The sequence below is a fragment of the Ranitomeya variabilis genome, chromosome 6 (genome assembly GCF_051348905.1).
Source record: "Ranitomeya variabilis isolate aRanVar5 chromosome 6, aRanVar5.hap1, whole genome shotgun sequence".
Lineage (NCBI taxonomy): Eukaryota > Metazoa > Chordata > Amphibia > Anura > Dendrobatidae > Ranitomeya > Ranitomeya variabilis.
In genome coordinates, this window is record NC_135237.1 from 537,721,378 (window position 1) to 537,742,184 (window position 20,807).

The 20,807-nt window shown below is 43.1% G+C and overlaps 1 protein-coding gene across 1 annotated transcript in view; it reads right to left on the reverse strand.

The window, feature by feature from the left end:
- Nucleotides 1-593: 593 nt before the first annotated feature.
- Nucleotides 594-20,807, reverse strand: part of MAL2 (mal, T cell differentiation protein 2) — a 77,131-nt gene continuing 56,917 nt past the window's right edge. Inside the window, exons 3-4 of the mRNA XM_077271150.1 lie at nucleotides 13,995-14,147; nucleotides 594-939 (exon numbers count right to left, since the gene is read on the reverse strand). Coding sequence (XP_077127265.1) covers nucleotides 868-939; nucleotides 13,995-14,147 — 225 coding nt within the window. The 3' untranslated portion in view covers nucleotides 594-867. The remainder of the gene's footprint in view (nucleotides 940-13,994; nucleotides 14,148-20,807) is intronic.

A 20,807-nucleotide genomic window follows, 5' to 3' on the forward strand; every position in this document is an offset into this window, starting at 1 on the left:
AGCTCCTTTGACCGCATGTTTACTTCACAGCAAAACCTTCCAAATGCAAACACCACATCTCAAATCAACTCCAGGCCTTTTATCTGCTTAATTGAGAACGACATAACGAAGGGATTGCCCACATCTGTCCATGAAATAGCCTTGGAGTCAATTGTCCAATTACTTTTGGTCCCTTTAAAAACAGGGTGGCACATGTTAAGGAGCTGAAACTCCTAAACCAATTCATCCAATTTTAATGTGGAAACCCTCAAATGAAAGCTGAAAGTCTGAACTTCAACTGCATCTGAATTGTTTTGTTTAAAATTCATTGTGGTAATGTCTATAACCAAAATTAGAAAAATGTTGTCTCTGTCCAAATATATATGGACCTAACTGTATATATGCATCATGTTTGCTACTGAATTCCCCCTATAAAGCGATTCATAAAATGAAATGACGTCCAGCATTCTAAGAGGAACTGTACACTCCCATATGTGGATTTACCTTAATTGCCTTTTTAATAGAATCCCTTTAAATGGCACCATTTGGAAACGCTCTAAAACTAGGTGCATCATTCATAGAAGTGATTTTGGATTTAATTTTTCACTACCAAGGACCTTTCAATTTTTCTTTTATTGTAAAACTCCCATACAAACAATCAATATTATAAATGTACAAAATCCGCGGCTCCCCCCCGCTCTCTGCAGGGCGGTCGTGTGTAAGTGATAACCTATAAGTGCCTACAGGGAAATGTACATCAGTCTTTTCGGGCGGCAATGTCTCTGATGCCAGGATCATCCCCGGGTGACATTTGTAAGAAGCCGATTACACATTCTTGCTCTTTTCATCCATTGGCGTCTATCAGATTCCGGCGGGTCCATCTGGCTGTTATTGCCTCCATCTACGGAATCCCAAAACCGTGCTACATCCATAGCAAAGAGTGGCAGCGAAGGCAAAAATCTGGGGAGAAAGGAGAAAAAGAAGGAAAAAAAGATTGACTTACATGTGTTAGCTTTAGCTTTTGACCAAATGTAAGATTACATAGCGAGGATAAAGGAGATGTCCAGAAGCTCTGTGGATGTGTACACATCATGGAGAAGAAGAGATTGGGACAATTGTAACGTCCGCTGAAGAGGTTTATCAAGATTGAAATTTATTCCCAACTATTTGGTGGGCCTTGATTTGTAGGACGCAGTCCATCAGCCACGACGGTAGACGCTGTCCGTCGGACGGGAGCCGGAAGAGCCATCACTTACCTAATGGCATCCATGGCTCTACTTTTAATTAGCCAGCTGTGATGCACAGCTAATCAGAAGGAGAACCTCAGACACAGGGACTCTCAGGACTCCCAATCAGTGGCCAGAGATTATGGTCATGGTCGATGGACTGAGTTGTGTGAATTGATTAGCACCAAGTCTACCCACTCACAGGGTAGGGAAAAACTTACTGATCGATTGGGGTCCGACTACCAAGTCCGTGAATGGGGCTCAGTGTAGCCTCTGGATGGATTGGAGGTCAAGCGTGCACATGTACAACCTCCTCTCCATTCAGACGAGGCTTTGTAGACCCCCAGTAAACAATATGTTTTGCCCATGTAGAGGGGTAACATTAAATGTTTGAAGCATCCAACTAAAGAATTTTACTAAAATTGAAAGTTATCCTTTGGGTATAACATTGTGGGACCATCAGCATTCTGGAGATCAGAGCTCTGCACAACCTCATCTGAAGGGGGTCCCAATGGTCAGACCGCCAGCAGTAAGTTATCGCCCATCGTATGGGTATGGAATAAAGCTTTGTTGTAAAACCTCCTTAGAGGGATATTCCGAAATCAGCAACTTCAAATTATTTCTTTGCAGAAAAACAAAAAAACATCTTTTACCTATTTGCCAAATTATTCCTGTTTTCACGATCTCTGCTTTCTTTCATTCTTTTAGAAAACTTTAATTGGTTGAAAAATGTGTCATGTGATGGAGAAATACGGAAGATAGGGAACGACCCTGCCTGATTATCAGACAACCAGAACTGACTTTTAGCCGCTGGATGTTAAACACAACCGGTTTCAATCCAATGAACGACAGCAGAGATCTTCAACATAGTGAAGAAATTAGTCAAAAAGAATATTGGAAAAATGTAAGAAAAAAAATCTATTATTGAAAGAATCATGTTTATTTGCGGGGAGCAGAATGTAGTTGTAAATAGATGCTGGGAAATGCAATATTGTAAATGCACCAACACTTTTTTGCAGCAACAATTAATGCACTATTTGCTTTCTACACATGCCTGGCAGCGCAATACATTTAAAGACACGCCTCTTTCCCAACTAAATGTCGAATAAGTCAGAAAGTGTCTAAAACATGTGGCATTATGCCCAAAAGTTCCAAAAGCTTTGTTAGATATGCAAAAGCTTTAGGATATGGTCACATTTACATTGGCAGGTTGTAATTCCCATCACAACCACTGGGTGGCCACATATAGACAAAATAGCATTAAACATCTCCTGACAGAGCATCTGAAAAATCTTCTTTTTTTGTATGCATTGATAATACTACACCAACTCATCTTGAAAAATCCTGTTAGATTTATTTGAGATGTAAAACCCAAATCGAAAAGGAGTCCTGACAGGGAGGAGTTTGACACAGGAATTAAAAATATATATATATATGTAGATAGATAGATAGATAGATAGATAGATGGAAAAGAGACTACATCTTTGTGCAGTGCAAAAAATGGGGTACACACCTGGCAACACGTGTTTTAGACACTCTCTTGCACCTCATTAGACAAGTAGGCGTGGCTTTGCTGGAAATGGGCAGGGCTTAAAGTGAAACAATGTATACAAAAATGTAGCCTAAAAATATAGGTAGTGTACAGTTAGACAAAAGATTAACCAAATTTATCATCCACCATGAGCTGCAGTGATAAATTTGATGCATTTTTGTTTACTCTATGGGAGGGGGGGAATTAATAATGCACAGGATAAAGATGCACCAAATTTATTCAGCGGCCCAAACCTCTTAATAAATCTGTTACATCTCTCAAGAGTGCAAGTAAATTAAATCTGTCAGTATTGAGTGGTCAAAGGTTTGCACCCATTTCCAGTGTCTTCTTTTCTCATGTGGCAAGATAAAGAGCAAATCAGCAAAAAGCTACAAATTATTGCACGAATATTTTCGTCATAATTTGCAACTTATCCAATTTGTAGCATGCTGCAAAAGTGGCAAAAATTGTACAGAAAAAAAGTTAAAAATCAAACAACACGGTTATAAACTAACCAACAAGTGAATGAAGAATGAGGACCCTGCTCACAGGAGCTTACAATCTAATGTGAAAATAGGGAGACATTAGAAAAGCTTGTATTGTATGGTTCAACCAGCTTTTTTGACAAAAGTGTAAATTGCCAGATTCTCACCTTTTCTTTACCTTTGACGCTACAACAACAACTACTGTTGCTCTTATTTGTTCTCATCCGGACTCTTGCATCTTTACTAAAATCGGTCTCCTTCTTACTAAACCCCTTTCCTCTCCAATCTACACTGAATGCAGCAGCCAGGGTCAAATTTCTGCCCAGCACCTACACTGATGCCTCCACCCTGTGCCAGTTGTTGCACTGGTTTCCCATCCATTAGAGAGTGCAATATAAACTTCTCCCATTCACCCATAAAGTTCTGCACTGCCTTACCTCATCTCACCTCACCTCTTTTATCCCTGTCTATCATTCTACCTACGCTCCGTTCTACTAATGGCCTAAACCTAACATCTATAATCTGAACCCCACATTCCTGTCTCCTAGACTTCTCTCGTGGTGTGCCTGTTCTGTGGAATGCACTATCCCAGACAATCTGATTTTTTTTTATCCCCCATTCCCTGCCCCCTTTTTTTCTATCTACCCTCTACATTCTTGCTCTTGAACATATATTATTGCCTCCCTTATCAATTCCTTCCTGATTTGAAGTAGTATATAAACATATATATATATATATATATATACATATACACACACACACCAATACATAGGATCTGCTCCAGTCCCTGTATGCTTTATTACAGGTTGTGGAATATTATAGCATTAGACTGCCGTGTCCTTTTTGTTCTTTTTTTGTTTTCTTTACTGATTGATATTGTTTTATTGTTTGTACTGGGTTTTTTTTTGTTTTTTTTTTAATTATTACTAATATTAGGGTGAATATAATTTTATTTTTTCACCGTATTTATCTTGGATATTATCACATGTATGTGAACAGCACAATGACCTATGTGTATTCTTTTATAGCGATGTTTGAAAAAGGACCCAGGCTGGGTTGAAACGTAACCTATCGCTATACCCATCATCACTTGTTTTGATATTCAACGGTGTGTTGAATGAGGATTTCATGTTAAAATAGAACAAACACTATTGCAATCTTGTGAGAGTGCGGCTGATTATCTTCTACATGTTTATATTGACTACTCTCATCAGTACTGTGGTTCCTGTATGGTCCACAGTCTGATAAAGACTGATAGCTATTCCCAGCATCTCCTGCCGTTGTTAAGGACATACTGGGAATTGTAGGTTCATGAGATACAAATGCACAGGTGCTTCTCACAAAATTAGAATATCATCAAAAAGTAAATTTATTTCAGTTCTTCAATACAAAAAGTGAAACTCATTCTATAGAGTCATTACACACAGAGTGATCTATTTCACGTGTTTCTTTTAATGTTGATGATTATGGCTTACAGCCAATGAAAATCCAAAAGTCATTATCTCAGTAAATTAGAATAATTAACAAAAACACCTGCAAAGGCTTCCTAAGCGTTTAAAAAGATCCCTTAGTCTGTTTGAGTAGGCTCCACAATCATGGGGAAGACTGCTGACTTGACAGATGTTCAGAAGGCAGTGATTGACACACACCACAGGGGGGTAAGCCAGAAAAGGTCATTGCTAAAGAAGCTGGCTGTTCAGAGAGTGTTGTAACCAAGCGTATTAATGGAAAGTTGAGTGGAAGGAAAAAGTGTGGTAGAAAAAGGTGAACAGGCAACCAGGATAACCGCAGCCTTGAAAGGATTGTTAAAAAAGGCCATTCAAAAGCACTAAGCACTAACAGGCACATTAGTAAACAGGGCAGGACTACAGACGTAATTACGATTGACAGCCGGATTCATGCTGCCCAAATGTTAACAGAGCGGAGTAGAAAAGAATCCACCGCTTGATGGACATGACGTCAGCAGAGGCAGCTGAATCTCTGGCAGGAGTGGTCTGTGACTGCTGTGTGACGGTGATGAATGGCGCCGTGCACAACAGGCAGGTAAGTAGCAACTACCTGCCTGTCAGTGCTTAGACACATTTTTGGTTTTCCAGAAAGTCCCTGATATACTCTTTAGGCTGCACATTTCAAATACTGATGTAAAATACTCAACATGTGAATGTGGCCTTAAGAGGATAAACATTTTGATGGGAGCGCTTCTTTAAAAACAATCATATGTATCCATATCCCTTTATCTATAATGGGGTCTGTTTAGTTTCCATTAGGGCGTCTGCCAAATGCTGGACACTTTAATTTAAACCAAATGGCCCCCATTATAGTTAGGTCATATTGACCGTCCTTGGGTCTAACATATAAAATATAGTAGGTCAGGGATGGATATCGCTAATTATCCCTCGTATTGTGTAAATGGTCTGCAAGCAATGAATGATTCTGCAGCGCCCCAGAGTCCTGGTCGTTGCAGTACTGACGCTCCGCCACTAAGGGGAGTGATGGTACGTCTGATGGCACTTAAGGAGTTCACCTGACCAGGTATCACAGTCACACTTTACACTTCACACTCCGGCCACCAGGGGGAGCAAAAGGTTCTATGTATTAGGCCACTCCTCACACTCTGGGTAAAACTGGGGGCTGGATAGGAAGTTAGTCAGAAGCTGACTGGGTTGGAACCAGGCAACATCCTGTGGCAGAGGGTGTTGCAGAGGAAGATTCAAGGGGGTCTCTGTCAGGGGTGGGATCCTGACAGAGGCCTAGCGAACAAAACAGAACGTTACGGAGCCGCGCCTGCACTCGAATGCGGCGGCATCCTAAGAAAGGAAAAGAAGCGAGGTTTATGGTGGAGAAGTGAGAAACGAGATCGCAGCAAAAAAGAGATAAAGCCAGTAGGAGTCGTGCCATAAGATCGAGGCAACATCCTACTGAGGCGCATACCCGGTGGCCGGAACACCGAGGAAGTATTAGGCTCCAAGCAGTACTTCAAACAGCGGCAGGACAGTTAATTTTAGGTTGGCTGTCTCACCTAAATCACCTAAGCAGACATAGGGGACAATTGTGGGAGAGGGGCGACGCTAGGGTCCCGGAAGAACTCCAGGCCTACCCGTCATACGGGTGCGTCCTAGCCATATCATCTGGGGGACGGAGAAGAACATCAGAATAGATACGAGTTGTGAGAGAAGAACATCAGAAACAGACACAACAGTTGTGAGGACTATCCCGTGGTGCTCAGCAGGGAGGTACTACAACACACAGGCGCTAGAAGGTAGGCACAGATTATTTCCACATGCAGAGGGAACTCCGGATGTGCCTTCGGACCAGCCGGTCTCAGCCAGCCCTGTTAACAGTACTCTGGATTGCGGATCCTGAAGCCTTCAGTAAAGAGGTAAAGAGACTGCAACCTGGTGTCCTCGTTATTCATCGCGACCTGCATCACGTACCATCATCTCACCTTTCATTGGACGCCCCTTAGCAGGGTCACGGACCGGGTCTAGCCACCGTGACAACCCCAAGACAGAGACAGAGAGGCCCGGTACCGAGTACCCCGCGGCCCTGCGTCTGGGGGAGCTCCAACTCCATATCTGACTCTCTGTTGATCCTCATCCCTAAAGTACATCACTTTTGCAGGTATTTTACGGTGAAAAAGGTTGGAGGGGTACTTTAGGGGTCCTTTTACCTTAGTCTCCGACTCATTCCTTTACTTGGGTGCTGAGAGGTCATCAGGGTGGGGGAGTTGAGGCGCCGTCCGTTTCATCTACATAGGGCACCAAAATACCTTGTCCTGGCCCTGGAGATGGTACTGAAAATCAAATCTGCTGATGGTTTCTCCAATGGGGGCAGTATATAGAGATAAGAGGAGGTGACCCAAGACTGAACCAGGAGGAACCCTGACAGTAAGGGTATGTGCACACGTCAGGATTTCTTCAGGAATTTTAGTGGTTTTTTTGCGGATTTCCCCGATAAAAATGCTATAATTCTGTACAAAAAACACTTACATTATGCATCCTATCATTTAGAATGCATTCCGCATTTTTTGTGCAGATGTTGCGTTTTTTTCCGCAAAAAAAACGCAATCCACAAAAAGAATGAACTTGTTGATTTTGGAGTGTCAGGAGAAAAACGCAAAAAATCCGCAAAATCCGCAAATTTTCAGCAAAAAAAGTGTCAAAAACGCGCAAAAAAACGCATGCGGATTTCTGGCAGAAATTTCCGGATTTTTGTCAGGAAAATTTCTGCAAGAAATCCTGACGTGTGTACATACCCTAAGGGGAGGAAGAGCTGTCAGATGATACAGTGAAGGATAGGTCAGAGAGATAAGAGGAGAGCCAAAAGAGAATGGTGTCCTTAAGGCCGATAGAGTGGGTCATAGTGAGGAGTCGGTGGTCCAGTCTCGAACCTCAATATTGCAAAGGATTAATAACTCGGCCTTATTGTGGTCCAGTCTCAAACCTCAATATTGCAAAGGAATAATAACTCGGCCTTATTGTGTCAGTGCTCCTTTAAGATATTAACATAAAACACTCAACCACATTTCCATTTCAACATTTCCATCCTCAAGGAAAGAAACCTTTGAAGGTTGTATGCTGATATAACCCAGGCATCAAGTGTCCCATAATTGTACTACAAATACTCAAATGCCATGAAACCTTATCTGCAGAATTCCATCTCCGCATTCCAGGGCGGAGTGTAACACACTTACACAACAGTGCAGGACCTTGTACTTGGAGAGGGGAACGCAAGACGAGAAAAATGTACCCAGCATAAATCACAGGACCAGAAAATCAATACATCAATCCTACAAGAAAGGGCAGAATTTCTAGACACAGCAGGCCTTTGTTCAGATCACAATGTAGAGATGACTATACTCTGTTAGTAGCAGGATTTAATGAATGAGATTACCCACAATTCCATTTCTTTCATGTTTTCTGCACGGCAAACATAGCGCCATGTACAACCAACCTTCCATTTCCTATAAGTTCCATTAAAACTAAATTTGGCATTAATGGGCCGATTTGGTCCACAAACCCATTGCGTCACTGGTTTTTATATACAGTAGTAAATGATGATTCACTATATAAATTTCAAATTTTATCACTTTCTAATATACTGTGCTTTTCAAATTGTTTACCACATTTCAAAAAATTAGTTTGTTCAGTGCTATTTCCACAATCAAAATTGCTGTAAATGTTTATGGAGCTGCTGACTGGGCCACCAAATGAACGATGAGCGGTAGTGTAGCTGCCAGGGGGCGGTCACCCTAGGCCCCCCACTCTGAGAAGCCCACCCGTATCTACGCTATTGTAGCTATATCAGCATGTGAAGAGTAGTGCCCATACAGTTACACTGCCACTCGGCCGCTATGGGGCCCTTGAGCAGGAGGGGGGCTCGGTGCCACCATCATCGCAATTTCAACTGTATCGGCTGTTTGTTGATATATATGAAAGCAATGATAAGACAGGCAGCGACACGTTCCCTCTCCCATCACTCCCTCTCTGCGTCTGATGTCAATGACAGACACTGACAGCGGGCATGATGACATCAGTACATAGCGCTCGCTGTGCTGAGATGAATGGGCGCTCAGTGCAGCGGGGGAATGAGGTGGAGAGGTGATTGTTGATTATTGTATTTTTTAATGGGTATTGCATTATACTGTATGGAGGCATACAGGTACTGCATTATACAGTATAGAGTCTTATGGGGAGTGCATTATACAGTATAGAATCTTATAGGGAGTGCATTATACTATATAGAGGCCTATGGGGAGTGTATAATACTATATGGAAGACTATGGGGAGTGCATTATACTATATGTAATCCTTGACACTGATCTCTCCTTCAAACCGCATGTCCAAACCCTTTCCACTTCCTGCCGCCTTCAACTCAAAAATATTTCACGGATCCGTACATTCCTAAACCAAGAATCTGCAAAAACCCTAGTCCATGCCCTCATCATCTCCCGCCTCGACTACTGTAACCTCCTGCTCTGTGGCCTCCCCTCTAACACTCTCGCACCCCTCCAATCTATTCTAAACTCAGCTGCCCGACTAATCCCCCGCTATTCCCTGGCCTCTCCCCTCTGTCAACCCCTTCACTGGCTCCCCATTACCTAGAGACTCCACTACAAAAGCCTAACCATGACATACAAAGCCATCCACAACCTGTCTCCTCCATACATCTGTGACCTCGTCTCCCGGTACTTTCCTACACGCAACCTCCGATCCTCACAAGATCTCCTTCTCTACTCCCCTCTTATCTCCTCTTCCCACAATCGCATACAAGATTTCTCTCACGTATCACCCCTACTCTGGAACTCTCTAATACAACATATCAGACTTTCACCTAACATCGAAACCTTCAAAAAGAACCTGATGACCCACCTTTTCCAACAAGCCTACAACCTGCAGTAACCACCGATTGACCAAACCACTGCACGACCAGCTCTATCCTCACCTATTGTATCCTCACCAATCCCTTGTAGATTGTGAGCCCTCGTGGGCAGAGTCCTCTCTCCTCCTGTACCAGTTGTGACTTGTATTGTTCAAGATTATTGTACCTGTTTTTATTATGTATACCCCTCCTCACATGTAAAACTCCATGGAATAAATGGCGCTATAAATAATAATAATAATAATAATAATAATAATAATAATATGGTGACCTATGGGGAGCGCATTATACTATATGGAGGCCTATGGTGAATGCCATACTATATGGAGGCCTATGGGGAGTGCATTAAATTATATAGAGGCCTAGGGGAATGCATTATACTATATGGAGGCCTATGGGGAGTGCATTACACTAAATGGAGACCTATGGGGAGAACATTATACTATATAGAGGCCTATGATGAATGCAGTATACTATATGGAGGACTATGGGGAGTGCATTAAATTATATAGAGGCCTAGGGGAATGCATTATACTATATGGAGGCCTATGGGGAGTGCATTACACTAAATGGAGGCCTATGGGGAGAACATTATACTATATAGAGGCCTATGATAAATGCAGTATACAATATGGAGGACTATGAGGTGCATTATGCTATATTGAGGCTATTTAGGGAGCTATCATACAGTGTGGGAGTTAATGTGGGGTCATTGTACAGTGTTGGGGCCATCAAACAGTATGGTAGCTAAGGGGTGTGAGGGCATTATACTGTGTGGAGGGGAGCTGTACAGGGGGGGATACTTGGAACATTATTAAATGTTAAGTGGAAACTTATTGTTATAGGGGAACTCAGGTTATTGAGAATGTCAAAGGGGCACACAGGGCATTCTTACTTTCTAGGGGGGAAATGTGGGCGTTGTTTTCTAGGGCACTTGCACTTGGCAATAATATATTCTAGAGATTTGTGTTACCATCTAGAGCAGTGGTGGGGGATCTTTTTTTCTACCAAGGGCCATTTGAATATTTATACCATCCTTCGGGGGCCGTACAAGCTCCACCCACAAAGTGCATCCTGACTCTGGCACTGGTGTCAGGACATAATCTTTCATTGCATGCCCTATAGTGTTCAGTAGTGAACACTGCATGTGTGCACTAACAGAGCAAGAAGAAATTAATGAGCTGGTGGCAATCAAAATACACCTCCCTGCCCAGGAATACGGTCGCTGAGAATCTGCCTGGGGGCCTAATAAAAAGGTCATCGAGGGCCGTAAATGGCCCTGGGACCTAAGGTTCCCAACCCCTGATCTAGAGGCACACAGTACCACACAGCAGGTGCAGTAATAGAGACACATATGCCCAGGGCCGCCATCAGAGCATTACAGCCGTGACTGGCGTATGGGGCCCGGTGGGCAGAGGGGGCCCGCATCGGGCCCCGTCTCCTCTGCCCATCGGGCCCCTACCGGCAGCCGCAGGCTGAACCGGGCCCTTAGCTGCGGCCGGCGCTGCAGCGCTATTGAAGTGCGGGCCCGAGCCCGCACGTCAATAGTTAACAGCCGCCAGCCAATCTGAGGCTGGCAGCTGACGTCAGCCGCAGCGTGCATGTCGCCGGCGTCTGACGTCATTGTCAGTCGCCGGCGAGTGCACGCTGCAGCTGCGTGCAGAGAGCAGGAGCGCTGGAGGTAAGTAGAACTTTTTTTTTTTTTTTTTTTAATTGAGAGCGGCGATCCGGGGGGGCCCCAGGGCAGAGCGCTGGACACAGGAGGGGGCAGAGCGCTGGACACAGGAGGGGGCAGAGCGCTGGACACAGGAGGGGGCAGAGCGCTGGACACAGGAGGGGGCAGAGCGCTGGACACGGGCAGAGCGCTGGACACGGGCAGAGCGCTGGACACGGGCAGAGCGCTGGACACGGGCAGAGCGCTGGACACGGGCAGAGCGCTGGACACGGGCAGAACGCTGGACACGGGCAGAACGCTGGACACTGGGGCAGAAAGATGCACACTGGGGCAGAAAGCTGCACACGGGCAGAAAGCTGGGCACAGGGGGGCAGAAAGCTCGACACGGGGGCAGAAAGCTCGACACGGGGGCAGAAAGCTCGACACGGGGGCAGAAAGCTCGACACGGGGGCAGAAAGCTCGACACGGGGGCAGAAAGCTCGACACGGGGGCAGAAAGCTCGACACGGGGGCAGAAAGCTCGACACGGGGGCAGAAAGCTGGACACGGGGGCAGAAAGCTGGACACGGGGGCAGAAAGCTGGACACGGGGGCAGAAAGCTGGACACGGGGGCAGAAAGCTGGACACGGGGGCAGAAAGCTGGACACGGGGGCAGAAAGCTGGACACGGGGCAGAAAGCTGGACACGGGGGCAGAAAGCTGGACACGGGGGCAGAAAGCTGGACACAGGGGCAGAAAGCTGGACACAGGGGGGCAGAAAGGAGAAACGGCATGATTGGAGACATGGGGCAGGATGACAGACATGGCGGCATGACTGGAGACACTGGGGCATGACTGGAGACACTGGGGCAGGAATGGAAACAGATGGGGCAGAATTGAGACACAGGGGGCATGATTGCAGAAATGGGGGCCTGATTGGAGACGGGGCAAAATGGTGATACGGGCATGATTGGAGACACTGGAGGCAGGATTGGAGACAGATGGGGCAGGATCATGGGGCAGGATGGATACGATGGAGACAGATGGGGCAGGATGGGGAGATCATATGGGGCAGGATGGATACTCATTAGGGCAGGATGGGAGAACATATGGCTGACCCCAGTAATGAGACACACGGGGCCAGGAAGGGGAATATTATTACCATAGGGGCTAATTAAGGGATATTATTACTGCAGTGATGTATTTATTTTATTTTTTGAGTACACTGTTTTAAATGGAGGGGCGGTCCTATTACTGTGTAGATTGACACTATGTCGCCTTCTTCATGTGGTGTAATGTAGAAGTTGGGAAAATTAAGTAATGTGTTCTGCAAGTGGAACTCGAGATAATTGTTATTTCCTGCAGAAACGAGTCCTGGCTGCATGAAGTGATGGCGGTCTGTGCTGGATGAAAGATGAAGGACTTCACCTAGAGACGTCACTGGTGAGTCAGTGTTACCTATACACTGAGACTATACACTGTATACTATATACAGAGGTCCTGTGTATAATATCACCAGTGATCACTGGATTACCTATACATTATATACAGAGCTCCTGTGTATAATGTCACTGGTGATCACTGTATTACCTGTACACAGACACTGCATACTAAGTACAGATCTCCTGTGTATAATGGCATTTATGGTGATAGTATTGTGGGGTTTTTTTATTATTGATCAGTATTGTAGTATTCAGTCACTATGTGTTGGTAATATGTGGTCTGGTCATGATGTTGTGGTATTTGTTCCTTGTATTTGATATTATTCGATCACTGTGGTGGTAATATGTCATCTGGTCATGGTGTGGCGGTATTTGTGCCTTGTAGATAGTATTATAGGTCACTGTGGTGATAATATGGTGTCTGGTCATGGTGCTGTGGTATTTGTTCCTTGTATGTGGTATTATAGGTCATTTTAAAAATTGAAAAATAAAAATATACCTAAATTGTACTGCATATTTTAACAAATATTTAATAGGTTACAGTAGAGTAGGGCCCGGCCAAAAGTGTCTACCTTGTCATTTTGGTGGCTTAAAAAAAAATCTATTGGCCAAAGCAAAAGCTGCCGGCTACATGTGTGATCTGGTGATGGGAACTGTCAATGTGTAATAGGTGAGAAGTGGAGATTTTCCAAGAGAGAGCGGTGGGACTGTGGACAGTTTGAGGGGTGGAGCGTGGAGGCGGGGCTGGGGTGGAGCCTGGGAGGAATCTCAAGGGGGCCCCAGAAATTTTGCCAGTATGGGGCCCCGAAATTTCTAGTGGCAGCCCTGCATATGCCAGCAGCGGCTCAGTATTGGGGTATCAGCAGAATAAAGAATTTGTTCAGGTTGGGAATAGATGAGGACGATGCAGGAAATGTGAGAAGTGAAATGTCTCTTTGTTGTCATCTCTGCAGCCAAATCCTGGCTGGAGAAGTCGTCATGTTGGTCTGGGCCAGATGGAAAAGAGGGGAAAAAGTGAACGATTCCATCAGAAATAAATAGTAACTTACCGCTGACGTTCTAACGGTTTTGTAATCTCCTATATGTTCTGCAGGACTGGTATCTAGACTATATGGCGGTAATATCAGTGTTGGTCTTTGTATAGAGATTTGCATTGGTAACAGCGCGGTCATCTGCTGAGGTTCTCCTCCACTATTAGGGTGTGTAACCATCAGGGTTACCAGGTTAGGGGCCCATTGAAAAGTTTCGCCTCTGGAGGCCTAAAAATTAGTTTATTATTTCATCATTCCATATCTTACCGTTGCTGCAACATTCAGTCCAATCCTGCGATTATCTAGATTGATAACAGTCGAGTTTTCATATCTCATTAGACTTGCTAGAGATGTCACAGCAGCTTCCAGAACAAAGGCCCCAAAATAAAATACAAAGGTTAAAAAGTGGTAGGCAAGGTCCTAAAAAAAAAAGAAAAATATAATTAGTCTTATATCAGAGAAACAAGGGTAGAAACGTCACAAATATTGCTCAAATTAAAACCTAAGGCATGGCTCATCAGCGGCACCTATATGCCGATGTGGTATAGGTCTGAAATCTCTATTGCTTGCTATTATTTATCTGGAAGTCCTACTCTTCAACCAATTATTACTAGTTATAGATAAATACTTATAGTAGATATAAAGTGTACACACCCTTGTTAAAAGAAGAGTAATTTCAGAACTTTTTCCACCATTAATGTCACCCATAATCTGTACAATTCAGTTGAAAAATAAATTGAAATCTCCAGGAACTAAAATAATGTGGTTACATAAATCTGCACACCCTTAAACTAATACTTTTTTGAGGTACTCTTTGAATTGATGACAGCATTCAATCTTTTTGGGTAGGAGTCTTTCAGCATGACAATGTCTAGAATAGGCAATCTTTGCCCACTCTTCACTGCAGTAGCTCCATATCTGTCATATTGCGGGGTATGTCCTGTGTACAATACCCTCTACAAGTCACCTATAGATTTTCAGTTTGGATTCAGGTCTGGGCTCTGACTGGACTATTCCATAACTTAGATCTTCTGGTGAAGCCATTCTATTGTTGATTTGGAGGTCGCTTAGGGTCATTGTCGACTGAAAAGTTAAATTCTTCTCCATGTACAGGTCTTTAGCAGAAGGTTTTGATGCAAATTGGACTGTTATTTTGAACTGTTCATAATTCTTCCCACCTTGTCTAAAGCCCAAGTTCCAGCTGCCAAAAAAAATGCCCCAAAGCACAATGCTGCCTCCACCTTGCTTCACTGTGGGTATTGTGTTCTTTTGATGATGATGCATAGTGTCGGCTTTGCACCTAATATACATTTTGGAATTATGCCCAAAGAGTTCCACCTTGGTCCCATTGCACCTTAATATATTCTCCCATATGCTTTTGAAAGATTTTAGCAAAACATAGCCAGGCTTGGTTGTTTTTCTCTGTAAAAAAAAAAGGTTTCCATCTTGCCATCTTTGTATAGTTGTAATTAGTATTTTGTAATTAGTATTAAACTTAAGGAATTGTCTGCTTTTGGGCACTCCCTTTTGTTGAAAGGGTAGCCTAATAATAAGCACATTTCAAGGTATTTTCATGCAGAAATCCCTGGTGATCAGCTGAAACATATAATCCAGAAGCAAATGACTCATTTTGCTACAGCATCACCGCAGGTGGAATGAAGCATTACACAGCTCTTATTGCTATTAATGTACTGTTCGCATAATGTATGGATGGGCCAGGTCCTCCAAGGCAAAAGATGCTTTTTGTGGTCAACTCTCCTTTTTAACATGAGATTTCTAAAGTGGAAATTGTTTTAAATAATAAAGGAGTATTTTAATAATAGGCAATAATGTCTCAGACTGGTCAGTAGAGTCGGAACGCATTTATAGGTTTCCAAATTTTGTTTCGACATGGACGTTCCAACGTATTCCAGTATTGATGTGACCCTTGTGACAGGAGTGGTTGACAGATCATAAAATAGATGCCTGCAAAAAGAATACGCCTTGTCTATTCTACACTTTATATACAGCAGATTGTATGTAGACACGAGTACAAATTACTATTTATTTCTCACACTGCCCAGTAATAGGGTGGTTCCATGATTGTGAATCCTCAGACACACCCAGCCCATGCAACATGACAACACCCAAGAGCTGGGTTAGCCTTACACCATCTTTCCAGGAAAGTGCATCATTTCATCCATATCCAGTTTGGGTGAGGTTTACTAAAATTACATATGGAATGAATACAACTCAGCTTGATGATACGAGCACTTAAATCTGAACCTCATCGCTTCATAGGGCAACTGGCAGCTTTATGCAAAGTAATGGAGGTTAAACATGGACAATGTATATTCCGAGCTACAACTAACAGAGGGCAACCAAGAGTTGGTACCCACCCAACTGTTGTCCAAAATTTCCAATGGCTACTGTAAAAGTAAGGCTTCATGAACATGACCGATACTGGTCTACAATGCATGGATCCGTAATATGGTGCTAATAAAAGTTAATGGTCCCATTTGTCTTCTATAATTATATGCTGACAGGTTCCATCTCAAACTATATTATTTCTAAAAAAAATATTGCTTCTAGAGACCAATACAGAAACCATTCAGTAGCACGAGTAACAACCTAGCTGTAATAAAGAGTAGCGTAGCTAGAGTTTGAATTTGGGCCTCCACAAGCAAGTTGGTCAGATATATGGGCCTTGCAGTGTTCTAAATCCTATAAAAAAAAGTGTTCACCCCCATATAATAATGCCCCTTTTTCTGGGCCCCTTCCTGTAATAATGTCCTACATCTTTAGCCCCATCTTTTAATAATGTTCCCAATGCTGGCCCTCTTTTTCATAAGGTCACCTCATCCTGGGCTTCTTCCTGTAATAATGCTCCCAATTTTGGACCCCATGCTGTAATAATATCCCTATCTGGGCCCACATCCTGTAATAATGTCCTTGATCCTGGGCTCTTTCCTTTAAAATCCCTCATGTGCCTCTTTAGTAACATCCTACATCTTGGGTCTTTTCCTGGTCAAGTGTCCCCCATCCTGGGCTCCTTCCAGTAATAATGTCTCCATTCTGCAGCTCTTCCTCCACACATTTAAAAATGAAATGAACGATTCTTCTTACCTTCCTCTACTCCCATGACATCCAGTGTAATCTTCCATTGCTAGCGCAGAGGCCTGCAGCTGACATTGGTGTGTTCGTCATGGGCATTGCATCATGTCGCTGCCATGCGCTACCGTTATGGGTTTGCCGATATGTCAGCTGCTTGCCTGTGATTGGCTGGTAGCGAATATTGCAATGCTGGGAGCCAGTGAGTCTCTGAGCCATAATACATTTCAGCTTAATGCCACATAGGCTGTTAGGTCCCTGGTAATAAGGGGTGTCACGTGCTGGGATTGTAAAGGTGCTAGTACACAGCAGGCAAAACTCAACAAACCAATCAGCTGAAGATGTGTATTTCCTTGATGGCAGAAGTCAAGGGAACAAAGAGGAGGAATTTTGGATTTCAGGTATCTGCCAGCATCCTCTTCTTGTCACGAGGGAACTGTAGACACCTACCCAATCCATCGAACTAGGGGCGCCCTAGTCTATTCCAGTCCCCCGGATTACTCTTGAAGGTGGATATGCCGGGTTCTTGTGCCTTGCTCTGCTCTTATATTAACCCTTATCTGTACCCTCCCCCACCTAGGGAGGTTTGAGGCTGAAGTGTATAGAATAACACTAACTAGACAAACCAGGGAAGATGGACAGGGATAAATGAAAACTACCATCATAAAAAATACACTCACAAACCAATGGAGTGGAACACAAGGGAGGTATAGGAAGGAGAAACCAAATAGAAGAGGATGAGGATGTGCACACAAACTCCAAGCAATTACCTTCTGAACAACTCTCCAAATGAATACTCTAAGAACTACACCTCCAACTCCTAACAAGGCAGCATGAACTATCACTGGAAATTTCCAAGTGCCAGTGGCTAATAATATATATATATATATATATATATATATATATATATATATATATATATATATATATATATATATATATATATATATAAATATATATATATAAATATATATATACACACAGAGAGAGAGAGAGAGAGAGAGAGAGACCAACAGCTGAGACAATCCAGGTTAGAGAGCTCCAGGAGTTCAAGTGAACTCATTAACCCTTGCACTGACAGCAAGGAAAAAAACTAATACGATGGTGAAAAGGTTCTAATCAGTGCAGGAGTTCATGAAATCAGATGCTGCGATCTTCTAGCCCCTGTCTGTTGCAGTATCCCTGTGACACTACTCTTTCCATTAAAATAAACTTCCAAGCTTGGCCCAAAAAAACAAAACAAACCATGAACGCTATTGGGGAGTTACAAAAAAGACCTTCATCCAGCAGTTTATGTAGGGTTATCTTTAAACACAATACTTCTTTGTAGATTCGCATTGGTTGGAAACCTGTGATCGACGTCCAAGATGCCATAAAACACTTTAACTGAGCATTGAAAAGATCCAATGCCCTCACCAATCCATTTTCTACATCCTTTCCAAGGAATATCAGACTATTAGATGTTGTGGGGTGATCTTTCCACATTACTAAGGTTTTATCATCATGTACATTTATGTAGTAATGTAGATTAACTTTTGCAATTTTGATCACATATCACTCGATTGTCACAAGTGCGTTATCTAATCTCTACATCTATACAAATGCTATAACTAAAAACCCCTCCCCTACTTGATGTATAAATAACCTTAAACCGAAGATGATCAAATCCAAGCAGGTGATCATCACCTGAGCATCATTCATACAAGTCATAAACTTGTTGGCCACAGATCATCTGTTGAAGTGTGACGTGCAGCAATGATATTGTATACAATTCATCTTTTATGATGCCGTCTGTAACTCCCTTTCATTTCAACATAGTATCTGCACATTCACACCCAAGCTCCATTAATCGACAAGTCCATTTCAGGGACTAGTGGATTTTAGAAAGGTTCATCTCAAGCTTTGTGCTTCTTTGAGTCTATACAATTGCGAATTTCTTACCATACAAATGCAATTCATTACTGCTAACAAAACCCTTCCCAGACTGCAACTCAACACAGTCATTGGGTGGTCATATAGATCGTAATCATCTGCCATCACAATATACTGTATATATCAGGTGCCCCCAACGCAGACAGTAAAAAGGCACAACGGTGTTGTGAAACTAGCATAACTCCTGAACATAGCTGGCTGTTCTGTTGCTTCTGTTCGAGGAAGGACAGCACACTGCACCTGATTGCTTTAGTTCTTTCTTCCCTTAGTTTCAAAGATGGTAGCAGAATAAGGTGCAGAGGGGAAGGTGGTTGTGGTTGTACATGGCAGACTGGAGGGTGAAGAGGGGAGAAAGCATCCAAGTCCTTAGAGGACCAATTTCACGGGAAGGTAGACGACAAAATGGGGAAAGATTCCGGCACAACCCTCCAGGGATAAAATGGATTCTTTATTCAAACATAGTTAAAATATTAAAAGGCGAGGCCTGTTACCTGATGAGTTTCAGGTGTATACACATCTTTAGTCATAGGCTAGGGGAAGGGGTTTTTCAATCTTTAAAAATGAGGAGATGCTTCTGTACAAGTGGCATTTAGTGAGGCAGCCATACTTTTGATGTCTATCTCTTGCTTGTACGAGTGTCCTATGCTCATCTTCTCTGATCCCATCCCGGGTGTATGGAGCATAATCCTATAAACCCGATGTTCCCCCGCTTTCTCCCTGGGGCAGGATTGTGAGTCTCATGCTGGGCAGCATAGCCCAACTGTGCTCCATGAAGACGGAGTCATTTCAGTACCACTTTTGGATATAGGTTAGGTACATGTAAGTACTTTTTGCTTTTCAGAAGCTTGAAAAAAAACCTTTAAACTCAAAATTTAATTTACATATTTCACTTCACAATAAAAAGCTCTGCATCCAAAACTACATGAAGAACATGTGAAAATCGGTGTAGGCACACGGTCAATTCCCGTGCACTCTTCCAAGGGTTAATCCCATAAACGAGATAAGTACAGCTGATTACTCATATTCCTGCAGCTCTGCCTTTGTTAATCATTATGGGGCAATCGTTTGTGCCAAATCAACGGGTGGAACACGTCAGGTTTTTCAGCTTAAAATACCGAGCTGCAGATTATGAAGACCCAACCAGAATTTCTGCATCATACTCAACATGCCCCTACCTGCATTGTGCTTACAACCTACAGAACTATAGGCTGCGGTCCTTGCAAAATTGGGGCATGACACGTCAGAATTAACGAGGATTTCTCTATTGTAGATGTATATGTCACAATCGATGGCACCGTCACTCGTGTCCTGTATTTAAAGTCAGATTTCCTCAAGGAAGTTTTGATTTGGCATATAAGAGGGCGTTCCACACAGGGGTACACCTATACCCTATAGGGAGCCCATACTATAAGGTCACCCCAAGTTCAGGTGCCCAATGAAACTCAAATACCCCAATCCTAAAAATGGGGCAATGTTACAAATTTTGCATAAAGGACCAAGATCTTTCAGATAAAATTCTGATTTTAACATGAAGGGTCAATTATAAGAACTGTAAATTTTTGTATTGATGAATTGCAGTGCACCTTTGCTGTGGCCAATAATGTAAGTGCACCTTCCCACCTACTTGTTTTCCCTATATCTGCACCCTTCTCTTCTTTGATTGACAGCTCTAGCTTTATAGAACCTGAGAAGGAGATAGATGGAAAAGAAGTAGGTGGGAAGGTGCACGGCCACGCCAAGGTGCATGGAGCGCCTGTACTTGGTTTGAACAGTCATTCTGTGCTGACAGACTCCTTTTAAGACCTAATAGGGCATTAAAGGGGTTGTCCACCTTTGGGAACATTTTTGTTTTACTTAATTATGTGTATTTGGATCGAAAAAAGAAAGATCATTTATGTCATTGGCTTCAATAAAAAAAATTTGCATTTTTTTTGCATACATTCAACTTTGATGTGGTCTGCGGTCACAAGTCAGTCAAAAGGAGCTCAGAAAAAGAAAATGGAAGAGTTACCACCTCCCTGTCAGACGGTAATAGTGTCCTAAGGGATTGGTCACGCT